The sequence below is a fragment of the Lonchura striata genome, chromosome 1A, assembly GCF_050655825.1.
Source record: "Lonchura striata isolate lonStrDom1 chromosome 1A, ASM5065582v1, whole genome shotgun sequence".
NCBI lineage: Eukaryota > Metazoa > Chordata > Aves > Passeriformes > Estrildidae > Lonchura > Lonchura striata.
Window position 1 is genome coordinate 67,811,182 of NC_140741.1, and position 26,292 is coordinate 67,837,473.

A 26,292-nucleotide genomic window follows, 5' to 3' on the forward strand; every position below is an offset into this window, starting at 1 on the left:
CATATTTAATTTAATTAGATAACTTAAATCAATTACATAAATTAAATCAATTGCATTAGTTCAATTAGATTGACACAGACCAGTTGCTCCGTATTTACATATTCCATGAAATGAAGTATTACTAATTCAGAAATACTTAATTTATTTCTTTTTGATCTGGCCAGGAATTTAACTTTATTTACTGTCAGACATATCTCTTCAGCTGAAACATCACCTTAGGGCCTAGACCAGTGGCTGTTAATTGAGCTCCAGCTTCCATGCAAGGTAAAGTTGGGTGACAGACATTCCTCAGCAGAAAAACTGATGTCAGGAATTATTTATTCCTGCTCTCACTTAGCTCTCAGCTGTGCTTGTGTGACCAGCAGCACGGCCAGTCTGTAAACTGGGTGACTAAAATGCTTCCACCAAGATGTGAGAAGGAAAACCACTTAGCAGAATCAGGGTCCCCCAGGGGTATAAAGCAGCTCTTGTGACACCTGAATCTTGGTTTATACCTCAGAACACTTGGGTCAACTGTATTAAAAGTAAACCAGAATTACTTTAACCTGGAAATAAACTGCATAAAACAAATGCCTGTTGTAGGTGCTGCAAGGAGGGAAAAAAAAAGCAGAAAATGGACAAATTATTTACAGTGAATGCACATCTTGTTGAACTTGTTATGTGGCACCTACCTACTAAAAGTGAAGCTGTCAGCAGCTTGGGATCATAAGGGCTTTTCCCCCGCCCATTTTCAAAATGTGATTCTTCCATTCTAAAAATGTTGTCCTGTGAAACAAAAAAAAAAAATTAAAAATTTTAAAAAATTTAAAAAGGTAAATGCAACACTATTTGATTAAAACTAAGAAATAATTTGAACTGTGTTCAAGAAGAGTTCAGTGTATGTGAGTCCTAGTGGGGTTTGTGGCTTCAGAGAAGTCAAATTGCACTGGGTGAGGATCTGGTAAAAGTGCCCATTTCCTAGTCAGTTTGTGCTGAATGCTAGTCAAAGGCAAAAATACCCATAAACAGCTTGTGTCTCTTCTGTTCCACTCTATATATAATTTATTTTCATATTAATTTTCATGGGTTTATTGAATTCTTTTTGCTTTCACTGAGAATACATCTGAGTAACAGTAACTGAAGAAGCAGGAATTTGAAACTTTTATCTGAAAAAAAGATAAAATCTATTTTCTACTGACTATTATTTTCTGAAATGTGCCACCACTGTAGATTAATATATAACATGATGCTAAATTCCACTTTTCCTAGCCTGAGTATATAATCAAATTTTATTTCAATTGCATCAGGAAAGCAGTTATTATTATTATTATTATTATTATTATTACTACTACTACTACTACTCAATACCTTGAGATGAAACTTTTAAAATATACAGGCTGAGGGCAAGTCATAGGGGAATATAAACTAAGATTAAAAAGAGCCTCAGTCAACACCAAGTCAAATGAAGGTAAATAAATCCAAAGCAATGGGCTTTTCAGTACATTTAATTAATTTTAACTGGGGGACCAAGTTGCCAATCAATTTGAATAGTATGTTTATCTTACATTTTGCACTGAGGATAAAACCAGAAGAAGAGAAGTCCTCAACATTCACAGAAGGCTTGCGAAGACCTCCGAAAAACCTGGGATTTCCATTTCATACCTGCATTGTGGTCGATTTGCACTGACACCTAATTAAGTACAGGAGCCCCAAAGAGAAGAGATTGACCTCCACCTTGGAAGCAGCATCCTCCTTGACTCCCTTCCTTCCCTGTATATCTCATCCATACTGAACCCAGGCACGGGCCAGGCTAGTGACCAAATTTACTCCCAAATAGTGTTATTTTAAACCTACTGTGTTCATGATTCTGTAAGCCACAGACTACAGATTTTATTACAGGCTTGTTCAATTACATCACACAAGCACGAATCTGTGTGTACTTATTACATATGTTCAAAGCACATGAGATGGATTTCACATTTCCTTCCATTCTCTGAAGAAATCATGAAGGGAGAATGAACTGTTAGGAGGATAGCCATCTATGGCTTACTGCATTGTAAAAGGAAAAGGTTGGACACAGCTTCGTGAAGTTTGATCCCAGAATTCAAGCACAATCTCCTAAGGCATGTTCTTAAACATGTAGCCTGCCTGACTATGTTTATACAGTCATCCTATATCTGTAATATCTGACAAAGTATTAACATTTCTCTCTCTTCTGTTGTCTTCCTTTCTGGTTCTTAATAATCCAGACACATTCCTTGGTTCTCTCCAGTTTTCTGTCTTTGCTCCTTCTAACCAGAGATTAATAAAAAACCAAACAGAAAAGCATTTCTGGAATTCTACTGTAGGGTCCATATCTAGATCTTGCACAATAAATAAAAGTAGTAAATTGATGAGAATACTAAACCTCAACTACAATAATAGAAGATGGCACTAATGCTACAAGATATTATTGAAAAATGTTATTATCAATCTACATTGTCTTGGCATTTCTCCTTAGTAGATGATAATTGCTCAACCTGCATACCAATTAAGATCTGATAAGGCTACAGAGTCAGTGGCATGACAGTTAAAGCAGAATATATTCCCAAAATAATCCCATATGTCATTATAAAACAAATAGGAAACAGATGTGGAAAGTGATTTGGTGTAGGAAGGATCTGATTTTGGACTGTTTTCTGGTTTATGTCACTGTAACTCTACTGATATTGGTGTGTAGAAAGCAAGAACAAGTGAAGACCCAGGTCAACCTAAATCAGAGATGATCTACCCTTCTCTTTGTGTTTGTGGAATAAAACAATTGAAATAAGAGGCCTGTAAGGGAAATCCCACAGTGTTTCCACATTTCAGTTAAAAAGCAATGAAGAGACAAGTACTGTAAGTTTCCAAATTTATGAGTGAGTAATAATGACAATAAATACATCATTGTTAAGTGACAAATAAATGCATCATGGTTAGTCTGGAGCCTCAAGAGGTCTGATAAACATTCTGTAGGAAGTCAAACATGTCACGAACAGGGCAACTTGCCCAAACAGCTTTTTGGGTGCTGAAATCAATCCACCTCTATCTACAAACCAACAGAACATAAAGGCAACAGAGAAATAAAATCTTTTCTACATACCACCTGCCATTTTAAAAGCCTAAGAAGCAATAAGATTTGAGATAGGTATTTGAGCACACTAGTGACTTGTCTGTGACAGATTTCATCCGTCTGCCTGGAGAACAAGGCTCTGCTCAGAGATTTAGGGGGTCTTTATATGAGTGTGGCCCTCTTTTGTACATTACAGACAAGAGCTGTCAGATGGAAAGAATGCACACTGTTTTCAGAAAAATTCAGATCAGCTAATAATTTTGCTGCTGCTTGGGTTTTGCAGTTAATTGAATACAAAGAATGGTACTGCAGTGAGTCAGCAAATGCCTGAGCCATAGACAGCAAAACCCCCTCTGCATTATACAAATGCTCAATGTTGCAAAGTTTTATGAGGGTTATTACAGAATCAAGGACAGGAATTCATGACAAAGCAAGATTGCCAGGTGGGAGAAAATTTTCAAGAAATGCAAAAAGAAAAACAAAATTCAAAGAAAGGCCTTTGTAACTCAGTAATTAGCCCAATTTATTGTCTAAACCCCTTCATTAGTTGCACTGACATTCCAAAAGGATATTACAATGTACTTCAAACCTTCTTTACAGATCCTTGTAGCTAAAAACCTTGCTGTGGCATGTTTTATGGGTTATTAAACACTAAGTTTATATCTCATTGATGCTTCTTTATAATCCGTAGTAAAACCACTGAAAATGAGATTGTTTAGGTCTTGAAATTCCACAAACCCATAAAAACAACTGACTGCTGGATCATGGTATGACATGAATTGTTTCACCTAGTAAATGCCTTGCATGGTAGGAGATAATGCTTCTAGCTCCTTAAAACATATGTTTTCCTGTAGCAGACAGTGTCATAGATGGCAAGATTTTTTAGCCAAAAAGAGTTACAGTTCAGTCCTAGAAACGAAGGAAAGAATTGTTGTGATTCCCGATGATCTGCCACTTCCAGGCTCCAGTGACTTGCTTCCAAACAGATGAAATACTGAAACAATGTGGCATATCATGACACTGAGTGGTGACAAGACATTGCGATCTGACTAGACAGTTCACATCTTGTTATTGAATAAGTCCAGTCAGCCAGCGAGCCAATAAAACATAATGCTGTGTATACATAAACATACAACTCTATAGCTATTTAGACATATACATATATATATATTTATACCCAGTATTATAATCTCTTTAACAATATTTTTTATGTCTGCCTACACCTAGCCCATTCAGTACTGTATCAACATAACAAAGATAAAGGATATGACAACTTAAATTAGCTGTTATTGGTAAATATATATTTTATTTCCCAGTTTAGTACTACTGCATTGCAGGAGAACTTGTGGCCAGTGAGGAAGCATTAACCTACCTACTATCCTAAGACTGGACAGCACTAACTACTGAATTTCAGGGGGATTTTTGTCCTGTAATTTTTCTGGTAATTCTCACAGAAATCCCAGAACTGCAGAGCTTAATGCAGCAAAACCACTGCTGGTCAATAATGAATAAACACAGTGCATGCAAATAGTCTGAATAGACTTTGTTGATGGACTGTGTACAACTACTGTGGAGTTACTACTTGTTTAAATTATTAGGCATGGAATGACAGCAGTGAAGCTCCCCAGCCATTCTAGTGCAATGGAATGAACTCATATCCTTACTCTTGTAACCCTCAAACCACAAATAGAAGGGAACACATTTCCAGGGTATCTTTCAGGGACTAAATGATTTTCACAAGAAGTTGATGAACAAAGAATGGTCCATAAATATGCAAGAGCCTTAGGACCCGTCACAATCTTTGTTTAATAAAAAAGGTAGAGTTGGCCATAGCTGTGAGATTTTTTGATGTTGACATTCCCCTTATTATTTACACAAACAAGTATTTCATAAAACAAACTGATCAAGAAAAAAAAGGTGCTAAACACCAAAAGTAACACCCCGACCCAACACCCCAGAAAAAAAAAATAGCTCCAAAATATTTTCAGAATGCCTGGAGTATAACAATGCATCCATTGTGCATTGGAGGACTTTAAAGCCAGTGGCAATGTCTCTTAACTGAGTAAGATGTTGCTGGCATGGAAATGTTTTGTTCTCTGCATTGTTCAGTACTGGAAAGTTCAAAAGGCAAAGCTCCACTTCCTGCTCAAGGGAAAACTTTCAGACTTGTTAAGGTTTGTATTTCTCTCCTCTGTGTAGAGGAGTTAGTTGAGGTGGCTGAATTTGCTGCCCTGGTCACAGCAGAAGGCTCCAGGTCCCTCTGAATGAGGAGTCAGAGCAGCTCAGAACTCCCAAGGGCAAGATCTCGTCATTGACCACAGAGGAACCTTCACATGAAGTTAGGCCTGAGCTAAGAATCTTTCTGAAATGAATACTACAAAGACAGCTGATTAGAGACTTTTACAAAGCAGAAATTTCCTTCGGTTTTTTTCCCCCTTTTTTCTTTTTTTTCTCCTGCCTTCCAATATATTAATACTAGTTAATTTTTGATTCTCCTCTTGTCCATACAACTTTCTGTGCACACATTAAATAACTACATCAAGGCTATTTCAGAGAGTCTTTTGAGCAACTTTCACTCTGTGAGAATTGATTCATTTATGAATTATGTTACTTTTCAAGAATAATTTTAAGTGAAACAACTGTGCAGGATATGGCTATGTTATTGTTATTATATTTCCTATTTCACACTTAATCTATTGAGTCATGAAAACTGTTAAATATTAGGACTTTGGTTTCAGGTTTGGGAATCATGCTGTTACAGAACTTTTAATGAGAAACTTTTATTAAATTTATCCCCATGGAATGGTTTATTTTTTAAAAAGTTCAAGTGCAAATAAATATAATGTGAGAAATTATGCAAAAAATACAAATATTAAAACAAATGTAGATGTTGAGGCAAGTGGTAACCATGAGGGAAATAGGTGAAAAGTGATTGAAACAATAATGCAACTGCTTTAATTTATTAATTATTAGAAGAAAAAAAAAGAAAAAAGGAAAAAATAAAAAAAAATAAGTGCACACAGTGGGTTTCTGACTTTTCATCTTCAGGCTCCATGTGCTACAGGGTTTTACCTGCAACATCTGGAGGACACTGGGCTCTGGAACACCTTTATTACATTTTGTTTTTCCAACTTGAGGCTTAGCGGAATTGAATTATGAAAATCAGTTTTAAAATCCTATGGGAAATCACTCTAAGTGACAGATCTTTAGTGAAACGGTGTTCCCAAAGAAAGGACTCCAGCTTCTGAAGGATCTGGAACTGAAACTTTCTGGGATGTCTGTGCTGTACTGTGCTAAAGGGCACAGAGGAGGAGCTTCATTGAGGAGTATTTACCTGCAAAACTGACCTTGAGCTATGAAGATCTGCCCACCTCTCTGTGCCTCCCACAGGCAGTTTGCTCAGTTTCCTGATCACTACAAGACCTTTCAAACAGTCCCTGCATTAATCTGTGTCCTCTTCTTCAGACTCAAGAGATATTCTTTCCTCTATACCTGTGGATATTCACTGGCATTTTGGTGCCTGAAAATCTTACTTTTAAAATCAAAACAAAAGAGCTGCTGTGATGATAACCAGCTCCATGCTTCATTTCTGTAGATTAATGAACGAAAAACAGATTTCTATTTATTCTTTTATCCCTATGCATAACTTCTACTGGAAAGTTTTCCTAGCTTCTGATCTTCAGAAGATGCCTTAAAATACATTAGACAGTTCTGAAAAGCACAAATTTTGAAATTCTGATTCCCTAGACTGAATTTAGACAACTCACACTCTCAGTAACTGTCTTTCAGTCAATTATCAAACACGCCACATTACTTTGCTTTCTTCTGAAATTAAATCTATCAATATTTATTAATTTACCTTACACCTTTGCAAAAAGGGAAATGTTATCTATCTATCTATCTATCTATCTATCTATCTATCTATCTATCTATCTAATTATAATCCAATGAATTTAATGAAAGGGAAATCAGCCAACTGGGCTCTTGAGGAACAGCTGGTTCAATCTATTCATTATTCCTAGCTCATGATCAGTAAGTGCTTCTGCTTCCGACTGGGAGAGAAACCAAGTGTCAATGTCAAATGGTGAAGACTTGTTCACACCTGAACATACCAGTCTGCATACTAATATTGGTATTTATGAGAATAATAGCCTCTTCCAAATCACTGTGCAACATATGTAAATAAAATGGAGGGCAGGCACAGTCAAACCGAGCAGCTGTTCAAAAAATATGTATGTTTGTGAACTTGTTTTTGCAATATTTCACAAACGAAATTCACCAGACTTACCTGACTTTCATGCAACAGCTTTTTGGGTTTGGTTTTGTTTTTCCCTGATGGCGTAATTTATCTATTTCCACCAATTTTAAATTTCTGCCTATTTTGGATAATGTGTTCTAATTCTACAGCAAGTAAATGAGCAGAGATGAGTTTCATTATAGTGCCATTATACTATTTATTGCTTTAGAAATTCCTGCAAGTATAGAGTGATTAGAAAAAAGAAAACAACTCAAAACAAACTAAACACACTTAATGTGAATGACATGTTAACCTTGACTGATTAGTAAAGACACCAAAAATGTCATCCCAATGGCATACCAGACACTAGATACCATCAAGGATATTGAAAAATTCTCAGAGGACACTGAGAATTAAATGTCGTTGTATTGCAAATTTCTGGGTTGTCAAGTGTAATACATCACCTAAGATGACTGTCTGGCTCATATAGGATGACCTCTGGAAATATAACCACCATACAATGACTGTCTGTTCTAGTCAAGTTGTTAAGTGGTCTGCATATGTAAGAAACAAGATATACAAACCTAAAACCAGTACATGTAACCGAACTACATAACCTAAAAGTATCCATTCTTTAAGTGTTCTTATTCTTGCCCCTAACATATTTTCCATTAAAAACATTTGGACCAGATTCTAATTGCTTTAGCAGATTCTACTATTATGTTAAATAAATTATTGGGCCATACTCTATTACATGATTGTACAAGTTTTCTATGGTTATTTTTAGCATTCAAGACCACTTCTTTCCCCCTTTGTCTTCTGGATTTCCTGTATGTTATTAGACTGTGGTGAGGTCAGGCATCAGAGGAAATAACAGCAGTGCTGACTCCTAGACCCAATGTTTTATGAATTACTGAGCATCAGTGATGTAATGGCAATAAATCTAACCCAGCCTCAGACTTGTGTCCTGTTGTAAATAAATGAAGTTAGCAAAGGTGTTCTTTTATTCAAGAGCCTTCCTGATGAGAACAGAAATGTTTCACCTCAGGGGATTGTTTGCAAAATTGCTTCTGTAATTAGGGTGCTGTTTAACAAGAGAAGGAATCTCCAGTTTTCCTGGGGAACTTTCAAGTCTGAGTCAAGGATATCTTATTTACAACACAAAAACAACTGCAAATTAGGGAAGCAACATACAGAAAGGACTTAGTCAAGCGACGTTCACATATAAGCATATGGCTGAGATTTTATAATTTCCCAAGTGATTTTGCACACTCATAAGTTGGGCACCCAATTTAAAACTTGCTCAAGGGCTCTGATTTTCAGCAAATACTTTCCTGGGCAATTTAAAATTCTGATACTTGGAGCTGTTAGATATGAAGCATATGTCTGCACTGCTTTTTATCCTATCTGCCTTTTAATTCCCAGGGAAAAGTCTCTAATATGAACACATGATCTAAATTAAAGGTTTCAAAAATCTGACTGTAAATGAGTGACAGAATAAGGAGCAAACCTAGAAAAATACAATTAATTTTTTCTCCCTAAAATAAGACTTTATGAACATACTTTCAGAGAATTTGTGCAAGTAACAAAGGGGTAGAGAAGTACATCAAAGCAACTACTGCAACAACTATTAAACTTTGTTTTTGTCTCTAAGACATTGCAATCGATTTGCAGCATTTCTTGCAGAGGTGCCTATGAAGTGTCAGATCTAGACCAGTGTTTGACACATATTCAGAGTTTTAAAAAGACATAAACAAGTCTGAAATACAGAACCTGAAATTCAGACCCTTTGGGCAATTTTGCTTTTCCTGAGGCAAAGCTTAGATGTGAAATCTCTGCAATAAGCACTTCTCTTTCCTCTTTGTTCCCTCCACATGCTTTCAGTGTTACAGCACCCAGACTTTCTGCAGCCTCATTTCATTTTTCTTCATTATCAAGTAATAATATCGTCAAATTTTAATAACTGGTATTGCATTAGAGAACAATGCATTTGAAAAGGTAACTTTATTGTGCACATGGAGACATAACTAACAGTAGACATAATTATAACCTCTCTCTGTGACAAGCTGCAATTATTCCTCATGGCACTGTGTCTAAGAGCAATGCATTCCTCATACTGGTTGCGGGGGTTTATTTAAAAAGTTAAGAATATTTGATATTCTTTTCTCAGTGCAACACAAACTTCGCTGACACAGTAACATATGGATTTAAGTGGTTTTGATTCAGGGTGACTGAAAAAAGTATTTTAAAATTCACTTATTTATTCACTATTTTTCCTGCTTTTCTAGCACCCAGGAGCCCCCAGAAGGTGAGAGTCAGTGACACTGGCAAGAATATTTGATACACTGAGCTCATATATGTATATATGTACATTCTTAAATAGGACAGAATCATGTCAGCAGGGCTAATCGGCATCCAACCAATTACTGATATTTATATTTTTGAAAAAGAAATGCAGCCTTTCATTTAACAACACTTTGGTTGGCTCCAAATCCTGGCTCATTATATAGTAGGGTGTAGTGTAGTACAGTATAGTTTAGTATTGTTAGTACAACATAATATTGACTTTGTTGGTTAAAACAAACTGACAAACACATCTACCGGGATTTTTTGGTGGGTTTTTATTTTGGGTTTTTTTGTTGTTGTTGTTGTTGTTTTTTGTTTGTTTTTATTGACAAAGAAAACTGGAATTCTGATTATTTCATTTTTCACCCTCTCCCACCAGATCACAGACATTGTGAGGAGTGGTTGTGGTCATGAACTGAGTTATGAAGGACCTGTGCTCTGCACAGGGTTAAGTACACTTAAAGCACTAAACACCACAGACTGGTGCCATTCCAGATGTGCTGAGATCCTGAGGCTTCCATGGGTATCTTCTCTGGCCCTGCTCTCAGGGCTTCAGCATGGAGCCCACTGAAGTCACAGAAAGATTCCTTTCAAGTTCAGTGAACACCAGAGGAATCTTTCTCATATCCCTTGTCATGTTTACATGTTAACTCGAGGTCATGGCAAATCCTTCCAAATGAGTATGAATTAAAACAGTTGTTCTCCATCACCACCAATTTAAAAGGTTTGAACTGATGAATATATGATTTCTAAACCTGCATCTGTACCACCACCCTTCTGCTTTTTGTCATCTTTAAAGTAATGGCAATAAACACTGAGAAGAAAAATCATATGTGCTCTTAATCCATACCAATTACTTGTTCTACAATGCAAGTTTCATTTGCATTTATTCAGATAAATGGTAAACATTTAACTGCATTTAGCTGTTCATCCTTGAAATGTATAATTACACACAAACACATATATCCAAACAAAAATAATAAGACCCGAAATATTGATCATCTCACCTACTGTGCCAAATCACCCTTTTAATTTGTTATTCATGAGCAAAAGCACAATGATTTGGGTTCTCTCCTCAGCAATGCTTGTGCAACCCTAGTGAAAGCTAACAGAGCTAAAGAACAAAGTCAGCTTTGGAGATTATCAAGAAGAACAAATATCAGAATGATCTATATGTTTTTTGCATATCCACAACATAGGTATAACTTCTAAATGATTGGGTTGCTTCTTGTCTTACTTTTACAGCTAGATGGTTTCCTTGCTTTAACTTAGCCCCGAATCTGGAAATTTTGAACCTAACTGGTAGGTAAGAAAAACATGCCTTGTATTTATTTAATAAAATCTTCTCAGGCCATCTGAAAGATAATGCTGCTCAGTTTTCTATCACCTTGGACATAAACATTTCAACAGGAGAAGGTGTTTGTGCTGTTTGAGGCACCTTCTGAATTCTGCTAAGCTTATCTTCTCTTTAGAGACAAAACTTTGTTTACCTCAGATTTGAACACTGATTACAGGCCCCTGAGAAATAGGAGACAGTTTTTGAAACATTATTAACCATAATTGGTTCCTGAAATGTAATTCCCTTGAAGGGGAAGAACTCAGAGACATGGCCTTGTAGGAAAAGTGACCAAAAGCCTGGAAGGTGCTGGAGATCCCTTGTAAGCCAAGTCTCACAGGGCCAGAAAGGTCCACTGGGGCCACACTGCACATTTAGAGATGCACAGAAAACATGTGGGAATGAGGTCCATCTTTCCCCTCCTTTTGTTTGAGGGCATTAAAATTAACACAAATGGAATTCAAAATATAATAGCCCAGCTGTCTTTCTGTTTGAGGAGGTGTTAGCAGTAGCAAAGAAGTTAAATCGCAAGATTGGCATTTTATTCTCATACCAAGCATCTCCCCCAAAAGCCATTCAGCCCAGGCTACTCTTCTCTCATGTTTCAGTGTTTCTATTCAGCTAAAATAGACCAGAACAACTTGTGCACTTTATGCAAAGCTGTGTTCATGGTTTCCTTCTGTATCTTTTCACAGAAAACAATTCCACAAACAATAGTGCAGTTCATATTTAATAGATCAAATTCAATGTCTTAAAGTTGTGATTGTTTTTTTTTTAATGAATGATGTTAATGCCCAGTAACAGTCAGAAAAAGCAAGTTTCATGCACAGAATTTTTAGGAATGAAATAAACAAAACCAACAGTGTGTTTATGCCTCTTTAAATGCATGGCACTCCTGCATTTTCAGTACTGCATGAAGTTACAGTCCTCTAACTCAGAAAACATACCCATTGAAGGAAATAAGAAGAAAAGAACAGTACTCTCAGGTTTTTTTTCCCAAAATGAGAAACTGGCAGCCAGAAGGTTTAAAATAAAATAAAGGGATGTTCCTCCCATGTTGCAATTTGTAGGGCTTGGGATCCTATGGAGACTTAAAAGATATATGAGCTCAAGAAATGCCAGTACTAATTTATCAAAACCAAGTCATTGAAAAGCATTAAAGACAGAGATTCCACCCCGGTTCAGGAAATCCCTGAACAAGCAGTGCTGGAGCCTGGGAGACGATATCACTAAGCACTGCTCCTGCTCGTTCATTCTCCTCTGCTGACATTCATTATGGGACCTGGTGAGAACCAAGGTCCTGGGCTAAATGAGCCTTTGGTCTGAACAGATTGGACTGTTCTTATGAAATGAGGCAGAGAGAAATTAGGTAATTTAGCCAGGAAATCTATGCCAAAGCAAAAAGCTAATGTTCTAGTTCCTGAGCCTTGCCCAGTGCCATAAACAAAAGTATATAGTCCTGCCTGAAATCCCAGTCAGGCACATGGCAACTGAGCTTACTCAGCACATGCAAAGCTATGCACAACTGTGCCAAGGAAGGATCACTTGTGATGGGGAGCATACATCAGCTTTTGTGCACAGTTAGCCTTTAGTCTTCCTGTGATTCCCAAGGAATATCTCTGTTGGGTTCCCCATGCATGGACAAATTGCCATATGCAAATTGCCACTTGTTTTCTATTCACTGGAGTTTTACAAAAACTAGCAGCGGAAGCAAAAAATCCCTCACACAGATTTCCTGCTCTAAAGGAACTTAATTAACCAAACTATCATATAAAGAAATATTTAAAATAAATAAGTCATTTAGCTTAGAATAACAATCAGAAAATGCATACAACAATATTTCATAGACACAAATTTGGGTTTTTTTTTCACTGACTTCTATGATTCATATACACCCAGTGGAGATTGATGTGACAATATTATTCTAAATGTTACCATCTCTTCCAATGCTTATTAAAATAATCTAATCTATTGAAACATATTGTAGGGAAGAAGAGCTGATATGCAATTATCTCCTTCCCTAAACTGTTCTTTGATTTGGTTTCAGAGTTCAAGGACCCACCCAGTTTTTGTGTTAATAGCCAGCACTGATGTCACTGGGAGAAACAGAACGGAAGATAGAGGTGGAGGTTGAATTTGAAGATAAATTTAATAAAAACATTAGAAACCACTGGATAAGAAATGCAAACAAACATCCAACAAGTCCACCTCTGGTTTCATAACTTCCTTACTTCTTGATGTATCATAATATCCTTCCTTTCCCCTTTTTAATCATGCAAGCTAACAGCTGTCTTTTTAAACATTTTTAGACTCAACTTCAAGTGCCTCACTCGATACCATATGTCACACATTTCCTCTCTTTTTTTTGTGAAATGGCTTCAGATAGAATGTTTTAACCTTATTTTCCTTCTGTCTGGATTTTGTCTGTTGGTATTCAGAAGCCTCTTTCTATCTCAAATGTCATTAATTTTAAGTCGTTTCATCAAATTTTAGTCACAGGTTTTAAATTCTGCACTGTTAATCTTCTTAACCAATATAAGAAGTTAAAAACTCATTTATTACAAATTGCACTATGATGAGGATACTCGCTTACAGAGCAGCTAAAGTAGAAGATTACTGGTAGAAAATTAATAACTGCAAGTTGCAAACAGAAAATGAAGTAACAATAACAGGATGCAAAACACACCAGGCTTGCTTACAATGGCCTGCTTCTATCTACCTTTTTCAGCTATTTATACAATATTCAACATGAGGATTTGATCAACTGTCTTTGGTGACAATGTCTGTGGAAGAACTCCAAAGACTTCTAGTAGATTTACATGTCAAGAGTTTGAACTTTAAAATCTAGGTCTGACAGAATACTTAAGTCCATGTTGTTTTTGGATGACTGGTGTGGATTGTTTTAGGATGGACAATAATTTGCCTCAAGTATTGTACAATTAAATTGCAACTCAAATTTCATACTGCTTCCTGAGTTCCCTTCTTGGATTCAATATGTATAATTTTATTCTTTCTAGTTCAGAGAAATATAAATCGATATCTGGGAACTTTTCTGAAATGCACTGCTTCTGAGTGGCTGCCTCATTTCATTTTATTTTATTATTTTTATTTCATTAACGTCTCAGGTGCTGTGGTAGATGTGAAGGATAAGTACTGTTTCTGAAGATGCAGAATTCTCTACATTGCCTAAGGATAAGCCTGGAACACTTCCAGTCTTCTGACATACTTCCCTATTCATCTTTCTCACTGTCTTTTCCCTCCATTTCATGACCTGTATTCTCTGGCACTGTAAGAAACCCCAAATCTCTCTCCTTTACCTGTTCAGAGTGTCCTCCATGTGATGCTGCCTATGGAGAGTCTATAAAACTCAAAACTATGTTGCTCTTTTGAAGCATCTAAATGCTGAAAATTGTCAGTGTCAGTTTTACTTCACATATATGAGCAATCTCCCTGAAAACATTGAAATAATTTACTTAAGTTCCTTCTGAATGAGGTTTTGAGGCTGCTCTTTATTAAAGCACCTTACTGGACACTTAACTACATGGGTAATTAATGCTCTAATTTGACGCTGGCACATAAAGCCTAATGCTAGCTCTACAGAAAATAAAAAGTAGTCAGTGATGACACTGCATCAGATTCAGCTTTAAAGGCAACTTTAAAAGCAAATATGTAGTACTCATATTCATTGTCTCCAATTGTTCACTGAAATATCTTGACAAAATATTGCCATCTCTTTTTAATGAAATAACCTGAAAGTTTGGCTATTGCAATTAAATTCAGTATGATGGTTCATTCATTAATCAATGAGAGTGGTAGCTATTTATACTTTTTGTTAGATCTCATCTCACATCTTACCAGATGGCTACTACATTTAAAATCCTCCTTACATTAAGCACAAACCTTCAAATCCAACCTTCTTTTCCCCTCTGTTCAGCAAACTGGCTTCAACTATGTCATTTCTGCTTTTTAGGTGAAGACTTTGGGTGCAGTTGCAGCTGCTGTTGCAGTTTATCACACCCTTTTTTTGGAAATTTACTTTAGTCTTGTGAGCCTCGAGGAGACCAAATGATTTAGAAGCAGCAGTCCCAAAAGAGAAAAATCAGCTAGGGAAGCTTAGGAGACTCAACACAGTTATTTAACTACTGCCCCACATAAAATCTTGCAGTAATTGAAATCCTAGTTGGCCCCAAAGTATATTGATTTTATCTCTTTGGGAAGTTTTAGAAGGGCTAATTTTGGATTTTTTTCTGACCATACTGCTTACTACTCAGGCAAACAAAAAAGAAAAAAAATTTTGGGAATAAGTTTAAAAACACCCCTCTTCTTTTTGGGAACTTTTCCACCAAAGAAATAATTCTGCACTGGGATTTGATTCCTCTTATTCAAATGGGTCATGTGGCAGTGGGTCATTGTTCCATATAAGTAAGATGCCAGGCTTTTTATAAGCAACTGAAATCTTCAGCTTTCTTTATGTTCTCCTATTATCTGTTTTAAAGTATTTCCTTATTTATTATCTTTAATACCCCATGAAATACACTGATTGTAAAAATAATATCTAAGTCACTAAATGTTATCTAAACTACTTGCTAAAATGTCAGTTAAAATAAAACATATTTTTAAGGGATTCTATATCATCTTTCTAAAAAAAAAATAATTGCAGATATTTTCCTTTATTTTCTTTACGGCCTGTCTTGAAGACCTTTATTTTGTGATTCTGATATGTTACTGTTTTTATAATGTCAGGAAAGTACCTTGAGTTAAAAAATTTATTGTGCTATAATCTTTGTACAGCAAAGATTTAGCATTTCTGCATTAACCATCCTTTACACTGTAGTCTTACTATCTCCCTTTGAGGTAATCCTTTTTACAGAGGGTCATGGCTTTTCACTGTCTGTATGAAAACACATTTGCACAAAGAAATAAAAGCCAAATCCACAAACCTACAAATGACAAGCAGAAACGGCTTGTATTCCAGCTTGCTTTCCTGCAAAATCCTTTGAAAGGCTAAACAGCCTTTTCAGGGCAAGCACTAATCTGCAGACTTGTATCCCTATGTTTGAATGTAATGAGATTCCAGTAAACACATGCACTCTGTGTCACAGTGAGCTCAGTTTAAGAGCAGCTTATTTTCAGCTACTTTCAAGCAGCTCAGACCAGATCTGAAATGCTACTTTAACTGAAATGAGAATATCTGTGCAGGGATTTGCACTGAATTCGTAAGAATTCATTCACAAGTTTCCTTATGGACAAGGCTAAAGTCATGCAGAGAGCTCTTTCACAATCAATGCTTCCATTTTGTTGTCCAAATTCTCATTTTTTCATTTCCTTTCTTGACTGAGGTTAAACAAAGTCAACTTTACCCATTAATTTTCTGTTTATCCTCACCAGTCTTTTAAAGAATACCTAAATCTTGTACTTGAGTCTGAATCATTGACTATTATATTATACCTTTTGGAAAAACGTGGCCTTTTTCCATGTTAATTGGCAGTAATTTTCTTTTGAGACCAGGCTGAATGGTAATCTGAGCAACTTGGTCTAATGGAAGGTGCTATGGCATGGGGGTTGGAACCAGATGATATTTAACACCCCTTCCAACCCAAACCATTTTATGATAAATGATGCCCAATCTTTCCATATTCTAAATTCAGTATAAGTCCCACAGATTTTTAGTTAGGTATCAAAATTGATGGTCTAGACTATACTCTACAGACTTCAAGGGATTTGTTCTTTGGTAAGTATTCCAGAAAAAGGCCCTTGGTACAGAAGCAGTAAGTTGACGAAGACTTACTTTTTCATTACTCCTGCACTTAAATAATGAAATGAGATCCCTGTTTCTTAACAAAAGATGATGAAATGCATAAACAGAAAGGTTTGTTAAAACAGAATAAAATAAATTGTTATTCAGAGTCAATGAAATTAAGCAATTCAACCAGCTATAATTAGATTAAATATGCCACCATGACTATTGTTGATATATCACCTTCATGACCATTGATGCTCAACCAAACAAAAAATGAAACTTGGATCAAGTAAAGAGGAAAAAACTCAGTGCTATTGCTCTGCAATTTTCTGCTGTTTGACACATGGTTTGTATTGTAGGTGCACAAATATCCCTTATGAAACCCTTTGCAAGCTTGTAAATAAACACTGGCTACACAGAGTAATGTTAGCAATGTTGATTTATACAAATGGCAAATGCTTTCAGGTTTTATGCTGGTTCCATATTTCAAACAAGTTAGAAGTATAGATGAAATGACCACTGCTTTAGAAAAGTAATCAATGCCATTTGTTTTTCTGATTACTGGTTTGTAATTAAAAAAAAAAAAAAAGCCAAAACAACAAAAAAAACCCCTCGTACCTCAGGGCAAAAGAACTCACTGGAAGATAATCTTCCTTTCTTACACTGTTTGTTTTCTATTTCCCTCCTCTCTTAGGTTGGTGGTTTCTAATCCTCCTTCAAAAACTGTTTCCAAGTTTGGAACCAGGCTGAATCAATCAGTAAATTTTTACTGTGCTAGAGGTAAAAATCTGTATTATCTGAGAAGCTACAGCACAGAGAACTGACCAATTCTATGAGACTCTGAATATTAAGACTTTTTTTTCACTTTTGCACATGATAACTTCCTGTAGGCTTGGCCCATAAGTGTGCAGAGAAGCATCTAAAGATTATCTGGCAGAAAAATAGTTCCACCACTTCTAGTTACCTTCTCTGGGGACTCTTTTTGGCCCAGGGACACAGGACAATTTTCACATGACAATGATTGAAGCTTCAACTTTTAAGAAATCTGAATTGTAGACAGCAAAACTAACTAAGGCCAAACAACTTGCCCTGGGCAGAAGCCTGAGAACTAGAGAAGAACCCCTAACACTGTTGTTATCCTCAACCAAAATGTGCAGCAGTTTTCCATATCACGGATAAGAAGGTGTCACCACTGTTTATTATCTCACTGGCATAAAAAAAAAAAAAAAAAAAAACAGAACCTGAAAAATCCCTAGATTTCTGCCACAAATTCTTTGTGTTTCTTTTCCTGTTTCTAATACTTTCAGAGCTAATACTTTCTGTTTTGTGAGTAAAGTTTTCTGCAGCATAAAACGTATTTCTTTCCATATTTCTTTTCTGTTTCATCAGAAGACATAATTAGGCAAAACATTTAAAGAGTAAACTTAAGGTATGTTAATAATATCATTGCCTGGAGCAAAGCCAGTGTTTCAGGAGGACAGCAGAGATCTGAACTTTACATCTTCTTGCTTACATATGAAAAGGTCTCAGATGAAGGATCTATTTATCTAATAGATTGTTTCTCTTTAAACAAAGAATAGATAAAGCAGAATGTACTGCTTTATTTGTATTTGTCACTGCCAGTTTACATAGTGCTAAGAATTTTTTTTTTAAGTTGAAATCTGTCACTGATATGGCCCATGTCATATTTCTACTTTAAGAGGTGGTGAAAAATGTTTATATCCACATCAAGCCACTTGCTCAACTTTTCTAGTGTGGTTTATATTAAATACAGAAGAAGGCAGCAATTTAGTAATCCCTGAAAGGATCCTTGTGATGAGTCAGACTGAGCTGCTGGCAAAACTCAAGTCATTTGGTACCAGGTTTTTAACTCCATGTAGCAGCAGAGGTGTGAAAAAGACCACGTGAATTTTAATACTTCCCTCATCAGAATGCTGCTACTTGAGCGTTGCACTTACGCGGCACATGGAACATCACTGTGATAATTTTGACATTCCATTTCTCTTCATCTGTCTTGTCACTGTTCTTTTTAACATGCATCAGCTTTATTCTACATGTAAGAATGAGCAAGATTTGTTTTATGCTTAATAGCAAATGGATACATCTTCAAGTCCTCTGGCCAATATATGCCTGATATTCTGCACATACAATAATTACTCCAAGCTGATATTTAATTTACTTAATTAATTTCATTGTGAAGGCATGTTTGAAGCCATGTTGCTGAAGGATGCCTCCAAAGTAACCATTTAACAGCTAAGTAACCTTTAATTACTTGCCATAATGATACACATCTAAGACAGATATTGTTATACTGTAACATCTGAGCACTTTAACCTAAAGGTAGTTATTAGCAGTCCCATGCAAGATTCATTATGGATCATATTTCATTAATGGAGAGTATTGTGTTCTCATCTGATTATGTACTTGCAAACACTTATTACTATATCTCTCTGAATGTGACCATGTTGCAACTTGGAGGAATCCATAGATTTTCATAAATCAGGAAGCATTTCTTAACTAAACTATATACAATCATACAGGAGAGAAGCTGCACGACAGCTCTTCTGGACCTACTTGATATGAGCTCTAAATAGGAAATTGCTTAGGGATGGACAGTGTGTACAATTACTATTAGCAGTGCAAGATTTGAAACTGAAATAATTAAATGTAAATTAATGCTGCACTGCAAGAATCACTAGTTGTGATTTATATCACTACAGGTGAGAAGACAGTCCAGACTTGTAGATGACTGCAAACATACACAAATTAAAATAGATTAGATGACATAGCAAGTCATCATCAATTCTAACAGGCGTGAATTCATCATGATAATATTTATTTATTCTGCATAATACTTCTTTTTAGCTAAGTTTTCCAATGGTGACTGTTTTTTTATCCAAATGTTTCTCACATTATTTTTGACTCACTCAGCTACAGAAAAAATATTTTTAAAAACAAACCTTTTTTCTAGGAAAAAAATAAAAATAACCATATATGAATTGTCTACAGCAAGTAACACAGAAGCTGAAGAGAAAGAAAAAGCAGGCATTAACTAGTCTTTCCTTGAGTTCCCAAGAAATGTTGCAAAGTTACTCACCCTTTTCCAATGAAGTGAGTTAGGAAATAAACTAATTTACTCCAAATCCACAGAGGCATTAACGAGTCAGAGGAATATCTTTCATCTGAGTCAGGTCATACTCATGACATTATTTTTCTTACATGAATGAGGGAGAGGTGAAGGAAGGACAGAACACTTCCCTAACAGGCAGGGTATTTGAGGGAAGATGCAGAGATTCTATATGGCTCATGCTCAGGAGCTCCAAGAGAAGCCGGCACATTTCCAGACTTACCAAGTGCCATAAACAGAAAACAAGTTGTTACAAGATATGTAAGCAGGAACTCAGCATGAATGGAAGAGTAAACAATTCTTTTTCTAAGTGACTTCCAGTGGGCTTATTCTTAGATTTTGAGAACAGAAAGAGTTGCTGCATCACTTAGTATGATTTCCAGCATCACACAAGCTGTAGGCATATGGGACAAGCACAAATATTTAAAACACTGCCTGTTTCACAACTATTCTTAATCTCCCACAGCATTTCAGCAGTAAATTGATTAACTCTTCATGGCAGAAGATACATGGACTAATTTAAAAGGGAGATAATTATTTATGTCTATACACTGCTTTTGTATCTGTTCTTTTCAGTTAATTCTGTGCACAGCCCCATGTTCCTTCCCTGCACAAAACAGTGTCTGTCTAAGCCATGACGTGTTCCTTAAACTTCATTTTCTTCCTGCTCTGAGGTTGTATTGCAGCAGTCCAGCATTACATCCCTGTACATGGTGTCTATACTCACAAAAGAATTGTTTAAAGAAGGATGAAGGATTTTTCCTCTTATAAGACTTTGGAGATCTTGACATAACTGACTGTTAGTTTATTTGTGTAATCTTATGCCAGCAAAACATGCTATGTAAAAAAGATGAAAGGCTGTATGTATACTGGCAAAGACACATATTCTTTATACTTGGTAAGGGTATTTAGCAAAGTTACAAAGTGTACAGGAGTAAAATATATGTGCTCTTATTTTGCAGAGATCCTTCTTCTTCCAGCCATCTTCTCTCTGTGTCTGGCATATATGGGATTAATCCTTATTCACTTTCTTACATGATTTAGTAATTTTTTTCCTTAGGAAGTAAAGTATAACTACTAGTCAAATACATACTGTTTTCTTACTGAACTATGGAGTAGTGGAATTTTATGATTTAAACTAATTTAGATGGCAACAAATTTAAGACAGTCCATGTATAACACGGTGGAGAAGAGACTCAGTCATAAAATCTTTTAAAGGTAAGGAAGCATCTGGAAAGTATTCTGAAGGCTTTTTATAATATCAACATGAGTCTGTAAATAAAAGTAAGGATGGTCTAGACAGAAGAACATTTCCTGTTCCACCAGGCAACTGCTGGAAATACCTGTGTCCTGCTGTTTACTCACAGAAATAACAGCTTCACCTGTAGTTGCTTTGCTTTTCATTAAAAAAGAGGTAAGATTTAATCATTGTGGAGAAGCCACTTTTGTCATGCCAACTGCAGCTGCTGGTGAAAGAAAGAGATGTCTAAGGGACTTGAAAGCACACCAAGGAGGCCTTCCATTGTAAAAAATTATTTTTCTTCCCTGAAACTGTTTGAAAGCTTCTATATCCATGAGTGTTCTCACTTTTCCTTTGGGGAAATTCCCCCTTTTTTGGGAATTCTGAATCAGTGAGAGTCATGTGGTCAGAAACAACATCAGAAACAGGTTTTGAGGAGATCAGGCATGAACTTCTCCATCACTGCTGAGCAGGCTGTGTCATGGCCATACTCAGCCTCCCTGGGCCCTTGCTGGGTCTAACTGCAGGCCATTTACCATGGCAGTTTACCATTAAACTCATATAATGTGAACATGCAGAAACTATGAATGTTAGGTTGGTCTGAAAGCATGGGAAAAGGCAGTGCTTTCAGACTCACATGTCTCTGAGAGTTAAATATATCACAAAGACTTTAAAAAATGCCTGAAAGGCACTCCACGGCACGCCAGCTGTCATAAAATTGTAGGCAAAGACCAGTGAAATTAGTTCACCAGTAAGGCCTTTGTTAGATTCTCATGCCTAAGTATTTAATATATAACTGGCTAGTTTGCTGTTCAGCATTTCACAGCACTGTGGTCTGTATGTGGAGCATCACCCACAGCTAAAACCTGCTGCATTGTGACCTTGACTGTCTAAGGATTATTTGACAAGATGTGGTACTGAGCTACAAACATAATGCAGTCGCTTCCTTCAGTGGCAGAAATCACATTTGTGATTCTTCTTCATAAGGTCAGCCCCTGTCAACTGGAGCCTTGTGACGTGAATCCCACAATGAATAATGCTGCTTTGATGCTCATCTATCCAAACCTGAACTCGTAACTCCTTCTTTCAGTTTTGTTTCCTCCTGCGCTTCTAAACCAAGAAATAATTCTAATTATAAGTAATTTCCTCAATTAAGCCAGTCTATACTATAAAGCTGGCATTCCACTGTTTTTATGACATTGGTTTCCCAACAGATGGTGGTTTTGTTATTTTATTTTTTTCTCCCCCATATTGGTCAAGAGATCAAAGGATTTAGCCTTTTGTTTCAGGAGGTGTGTGGATGAAATTTTGCATATGTTGCATGACTGTGAAGTTGGGTTCATGTTTTCAATTGTTATTCTAACAAGACCCAAATGCTAAACTTCTGTGTTACTAGAAACATTATAGGCTCTGTTGATGAGCCAACATAATATTCCCACCCAGAAAATTGGATCAACATCTCAATATGATTGCCATACCTCTTAAAAGTACAATCTACATCTGTAATGAATTAGAAAAACTGTATCATCTCATGGTAGAGTAAGGTAACCATGTGTCTGTGGGAATATTTGTATTACGGGAATAAATAATTCATCATAACATCCTTTAACTGATAGGAGAAACAATGAACATCCAAATGCAAACAGTGGGTGTATTTTCAGCTCCTCAGGTAGTGATCAATAAAGTGAATTTCCTTCAAGTAGTGACAAAATTCTGAGTAATCCTTCTAACAGGGATAGAAATTAAAGCATTTTTTCCCTGTGACCGTGAAAAGAAAAAGTGCACCTCAGTTTTAGCTACCCCAGTGTAAGTCATAGGGAACTCCACTGAAGACAAATAGGTCTAGGAAAAAACATCCCATACTTTAAAAGAATAAATTAAACCCAGATCCTAAGAGGGTCTTTAACTTGAATCACTCATTATCAGAGCATATTCAAAGATACCCGTGGTTTTAAGACATGGACTCACAAAACAAGACATCACATGTGGTATCAGTGAAAGTCCACCCAGTGGTTCTGTGTGTGCACATGTGCACGCTCCGCTCCGCAAATTTACTTCCATGGAGGTCTCTCTCTATCTCAGTCTTTTTTTCTCCCCTCCAGCAACATAAACAAAAGTTTTCCCACAGTTCTGAGACTTACTTCTTTGAACCTAATGAATATGTTGACTGGCTTTGGTTTCTTATTCATGGAAGCCATTCAGCTGTGGCACACTGTATACAGCTCTCCACTGTAATCAACCAGCATTGCTCAGCCACCAAGGACGAAAGCCATGTACAGAGAGGGAACAATGGTCTCCTCAGTTATCTCACTGGAAGCTGTCTACTGCAGAGATTCCTCTCATTAGGCAGCTGGGGGTTCAAATTTGACACTATCACTCACATTGGACTCTTTCTGCATTGGGAAAATGTGAAAAAAACCAGCCTATGTTATCAATTACTTTGTTAGAGTTGTTTTTTTTCCAACAGTGCAGGACAAGATGCAATATCTTGCCAGTTCCAAGCTTCCTCTTGTGCCACTGCATACCTACAGAGATCAGACCAGATCCACAGAAACACCAACACTGTCTCCAGACCATATCCTTAATAGTACTCCCTCATCTCAGACTTTTATTTGGTTCAATTAAAACCATACTCTAGAATGCTAGAATATCACTTGCAGGATGACTTCCACTTACATTTTTTTTTTAAAGGCCTGTATAAAGTAATATTAAATTAATATTGCTCTGGAGTTTGTTTTTTAGTTTGCTTTGGCTTCGTTTCTTAAGACTAAACTGGGAGGTCTGCCATAGTAATTTGGATATATTTATCAAGTCCTAAACAAAAGTTAGTTTCTGAATAACTGAAATGATCAGACTTGAATAGTGATTAGAGTTTCATTGGTGGTTTCTGCTGTGCAACAAATGGCCCTTGCAGTTGTAAATTCCATGTCTTTGTTCTGTTTCTCATCATATCTTATACCTCTTCTCAGCATGACTTACTAAAGAACTGTTCTTCCATTTTACCCTCAGCCATGTAGTCTGAGGAATAAAGGTGAAGAAATAAAATAGCCACCACACTGTTCTCATTTGTGTTAGTTTAAAACTTGATTTCATTTCCTGCATGTAAATGTTCAACCTGTAAATCTCATAGTGAGCTGCAGACATAATTACTAACTTTGTCACTTTAGACATAAATATATTCCAAATTGCTTAGGTGTAATTATGAAATATGAAAGGGCAGGACTGGATGCATTAAATGACAGCTGAAAACCTACAATGTTCATATTTCCTGTCAGTGATTAAACCATGACCCCTTTGCTCAAAACTTCACTTCCAAAAATGGTATTTGTACCACATCTGAATTTTAAGATACTGAGCCACATCCTTTGCATACTTATGATTTGGAATATCCCTATTCTTACAAATACACCTTTAAATAGGTAAATGGAAGGTCAAATTGATCAGCTAGCTATCAAGCCTTCAGCTGTCAAAAATGCACATCCTCCTTAATTGAATATATACCAGGATAAAAAACAGTGGCTACATATTTAATTTATCCTACTTTCATGGTGTTTTTTACATTAAGGTTAGTATGAATTAGCATTTTTATTAGGAAATAGATTCCTCTTTTGATAAAATAAGATACTACTTAGGGGGAAAAAATTCAAAATATTTTGTTTTAGTGTTCCTCTTTGCTGAGGATGAAATATCCACTGCAGCTCTGTAGACTTTCCCAACAGTGAGGGGTAGGAAAAATGTCAGCCATTCTGCCACGTGTGCTATTCAGTTGAGAAAAGTTTACTTCATAAATTAAACTATTCCGACAACTAAATTATTGCATAAGGCCTAACAGACCTACTTTAAAGGATCTGCTCTGGAAATAAATGTTTATTGGAAATATATTTTGCTTGGGGATGACAGGATGAAGTTTTGAAAAATCTGAGTTTTCCTGGTTTAACTACTCTTTTAGCAAAGCAAGTGTTCAAAATACAGTTAAAGTCAAAGGAGATCTGCAGTGTATTCAAAGACAGGCCTTCCTAAATAATAGCATTTAACCATGAACCTGATTAATATTTGTTTACAAAGGGGTTTATGGAGTTTTTCAAAAAGTCTTTTAAATGGGAATCAGGTTACTTTTTTATGGTGACCTTCTACTTCTGTAACTTTATCACATGAGAATGCAATGTAAGGAGAGGTGCCATTTGGAACAAAGCAGTCAGACTGTAAGAAATGTGTACTTCTGCATGATGGTGCTTAAAAACATGCAGAGCTTCCAGCAACACATCCTGGTTTCCTTACTGAAATATTTGTCAGACCTTACCATAACAACAGATTCACTTAGATTGTTATATGAGAAAGGACTGTCATGTTCTCTGCTCTTTCCCTCTGCTCCTCTTGTAAATGTTAAATTTGGTCATTGAAAAAATAACATATCACATCCCTTCCCTTACAATGCCATAAAATGAATTTTGCCTTGGAAAAAGAATTACACGCGAGATATAGCTACATGTAATTGTATATAAAACTATACACTTAAAATATGCTAGGAAGGTGATAGCTATGACAAGATTTATTCTTTTTTTAACAAGTGGAGGTAAATTGTACATGTGTCAAAACCCTGATTTTGTGTGAGGCATTTTTACATAGGGTAGCCTAAGGGACTAGAAATCAATGTCATGTGGAGCAGCAGAAGTGATGGTTTACAGTCTCATCACCTTCAGAGGAATCCAGCCCCTTTGTTTTGTGATTTTGGCCACTGATCCTGTGAGGTGCCTGGACAGATGTGTGCCTAGCACTGATTATTCTGTTACCTGCCATACTCCACAGACAAGAACACCAATACAAGCAAAATTTTCCAGTGCCTGGGATTGCCCTGTATGGCAAAATCACTTTTCAGCTTTTTACAACACAAGGTGAAGTACATCAATCTTTAAAGATTTAAGAGATGTATTCTTTTTCTCCATGGTAAAACTACTCATGCAATGGAAAGAAGTGCTCTAAAAGGTACCTACACTGTACCTTCTGTCTCTTTAGTTTTGTTTTCTTGTACTATAGTAACAGGATATCTGGAAGTTTGAAAGGTTGAGGCACCTGTGAACTAAAGAAGGCTATTACAGTCTGTAAACCTGATCATCTTTTAATGGCATTTCTCTGTAATTGTAGTGATGCTTAGAATGAGCATACCACACGTAACTGTTCAAAGTCAAATGAGAATAA

General features: G+C 36.3%; 1 protein-coding gene across 3 annotated transcripts in view; it reads right to left on the minus strand.

Moving 5' to 3' along the window:
- The window catches only part of SEMA3A (semaphorin 3A), a 276,486-nt gene that overhangs the window by 66,081 nt on the left and 184,113 nt on the right, over positions 1-26,292 (minus strand). For all 3 annotated transcript variants that reach the window (XM_085568255.1, XM_031506947.3, XM_085568254.1), the window contains one exon: positions 672-765. In XM_085568255.1, coding sequence (XP_085424381.1) covers positions 672-765 — 94 coding nt within the window. The remainder of the gene's footprint in view (positions 1-671; positions 766-26,292) is intronic.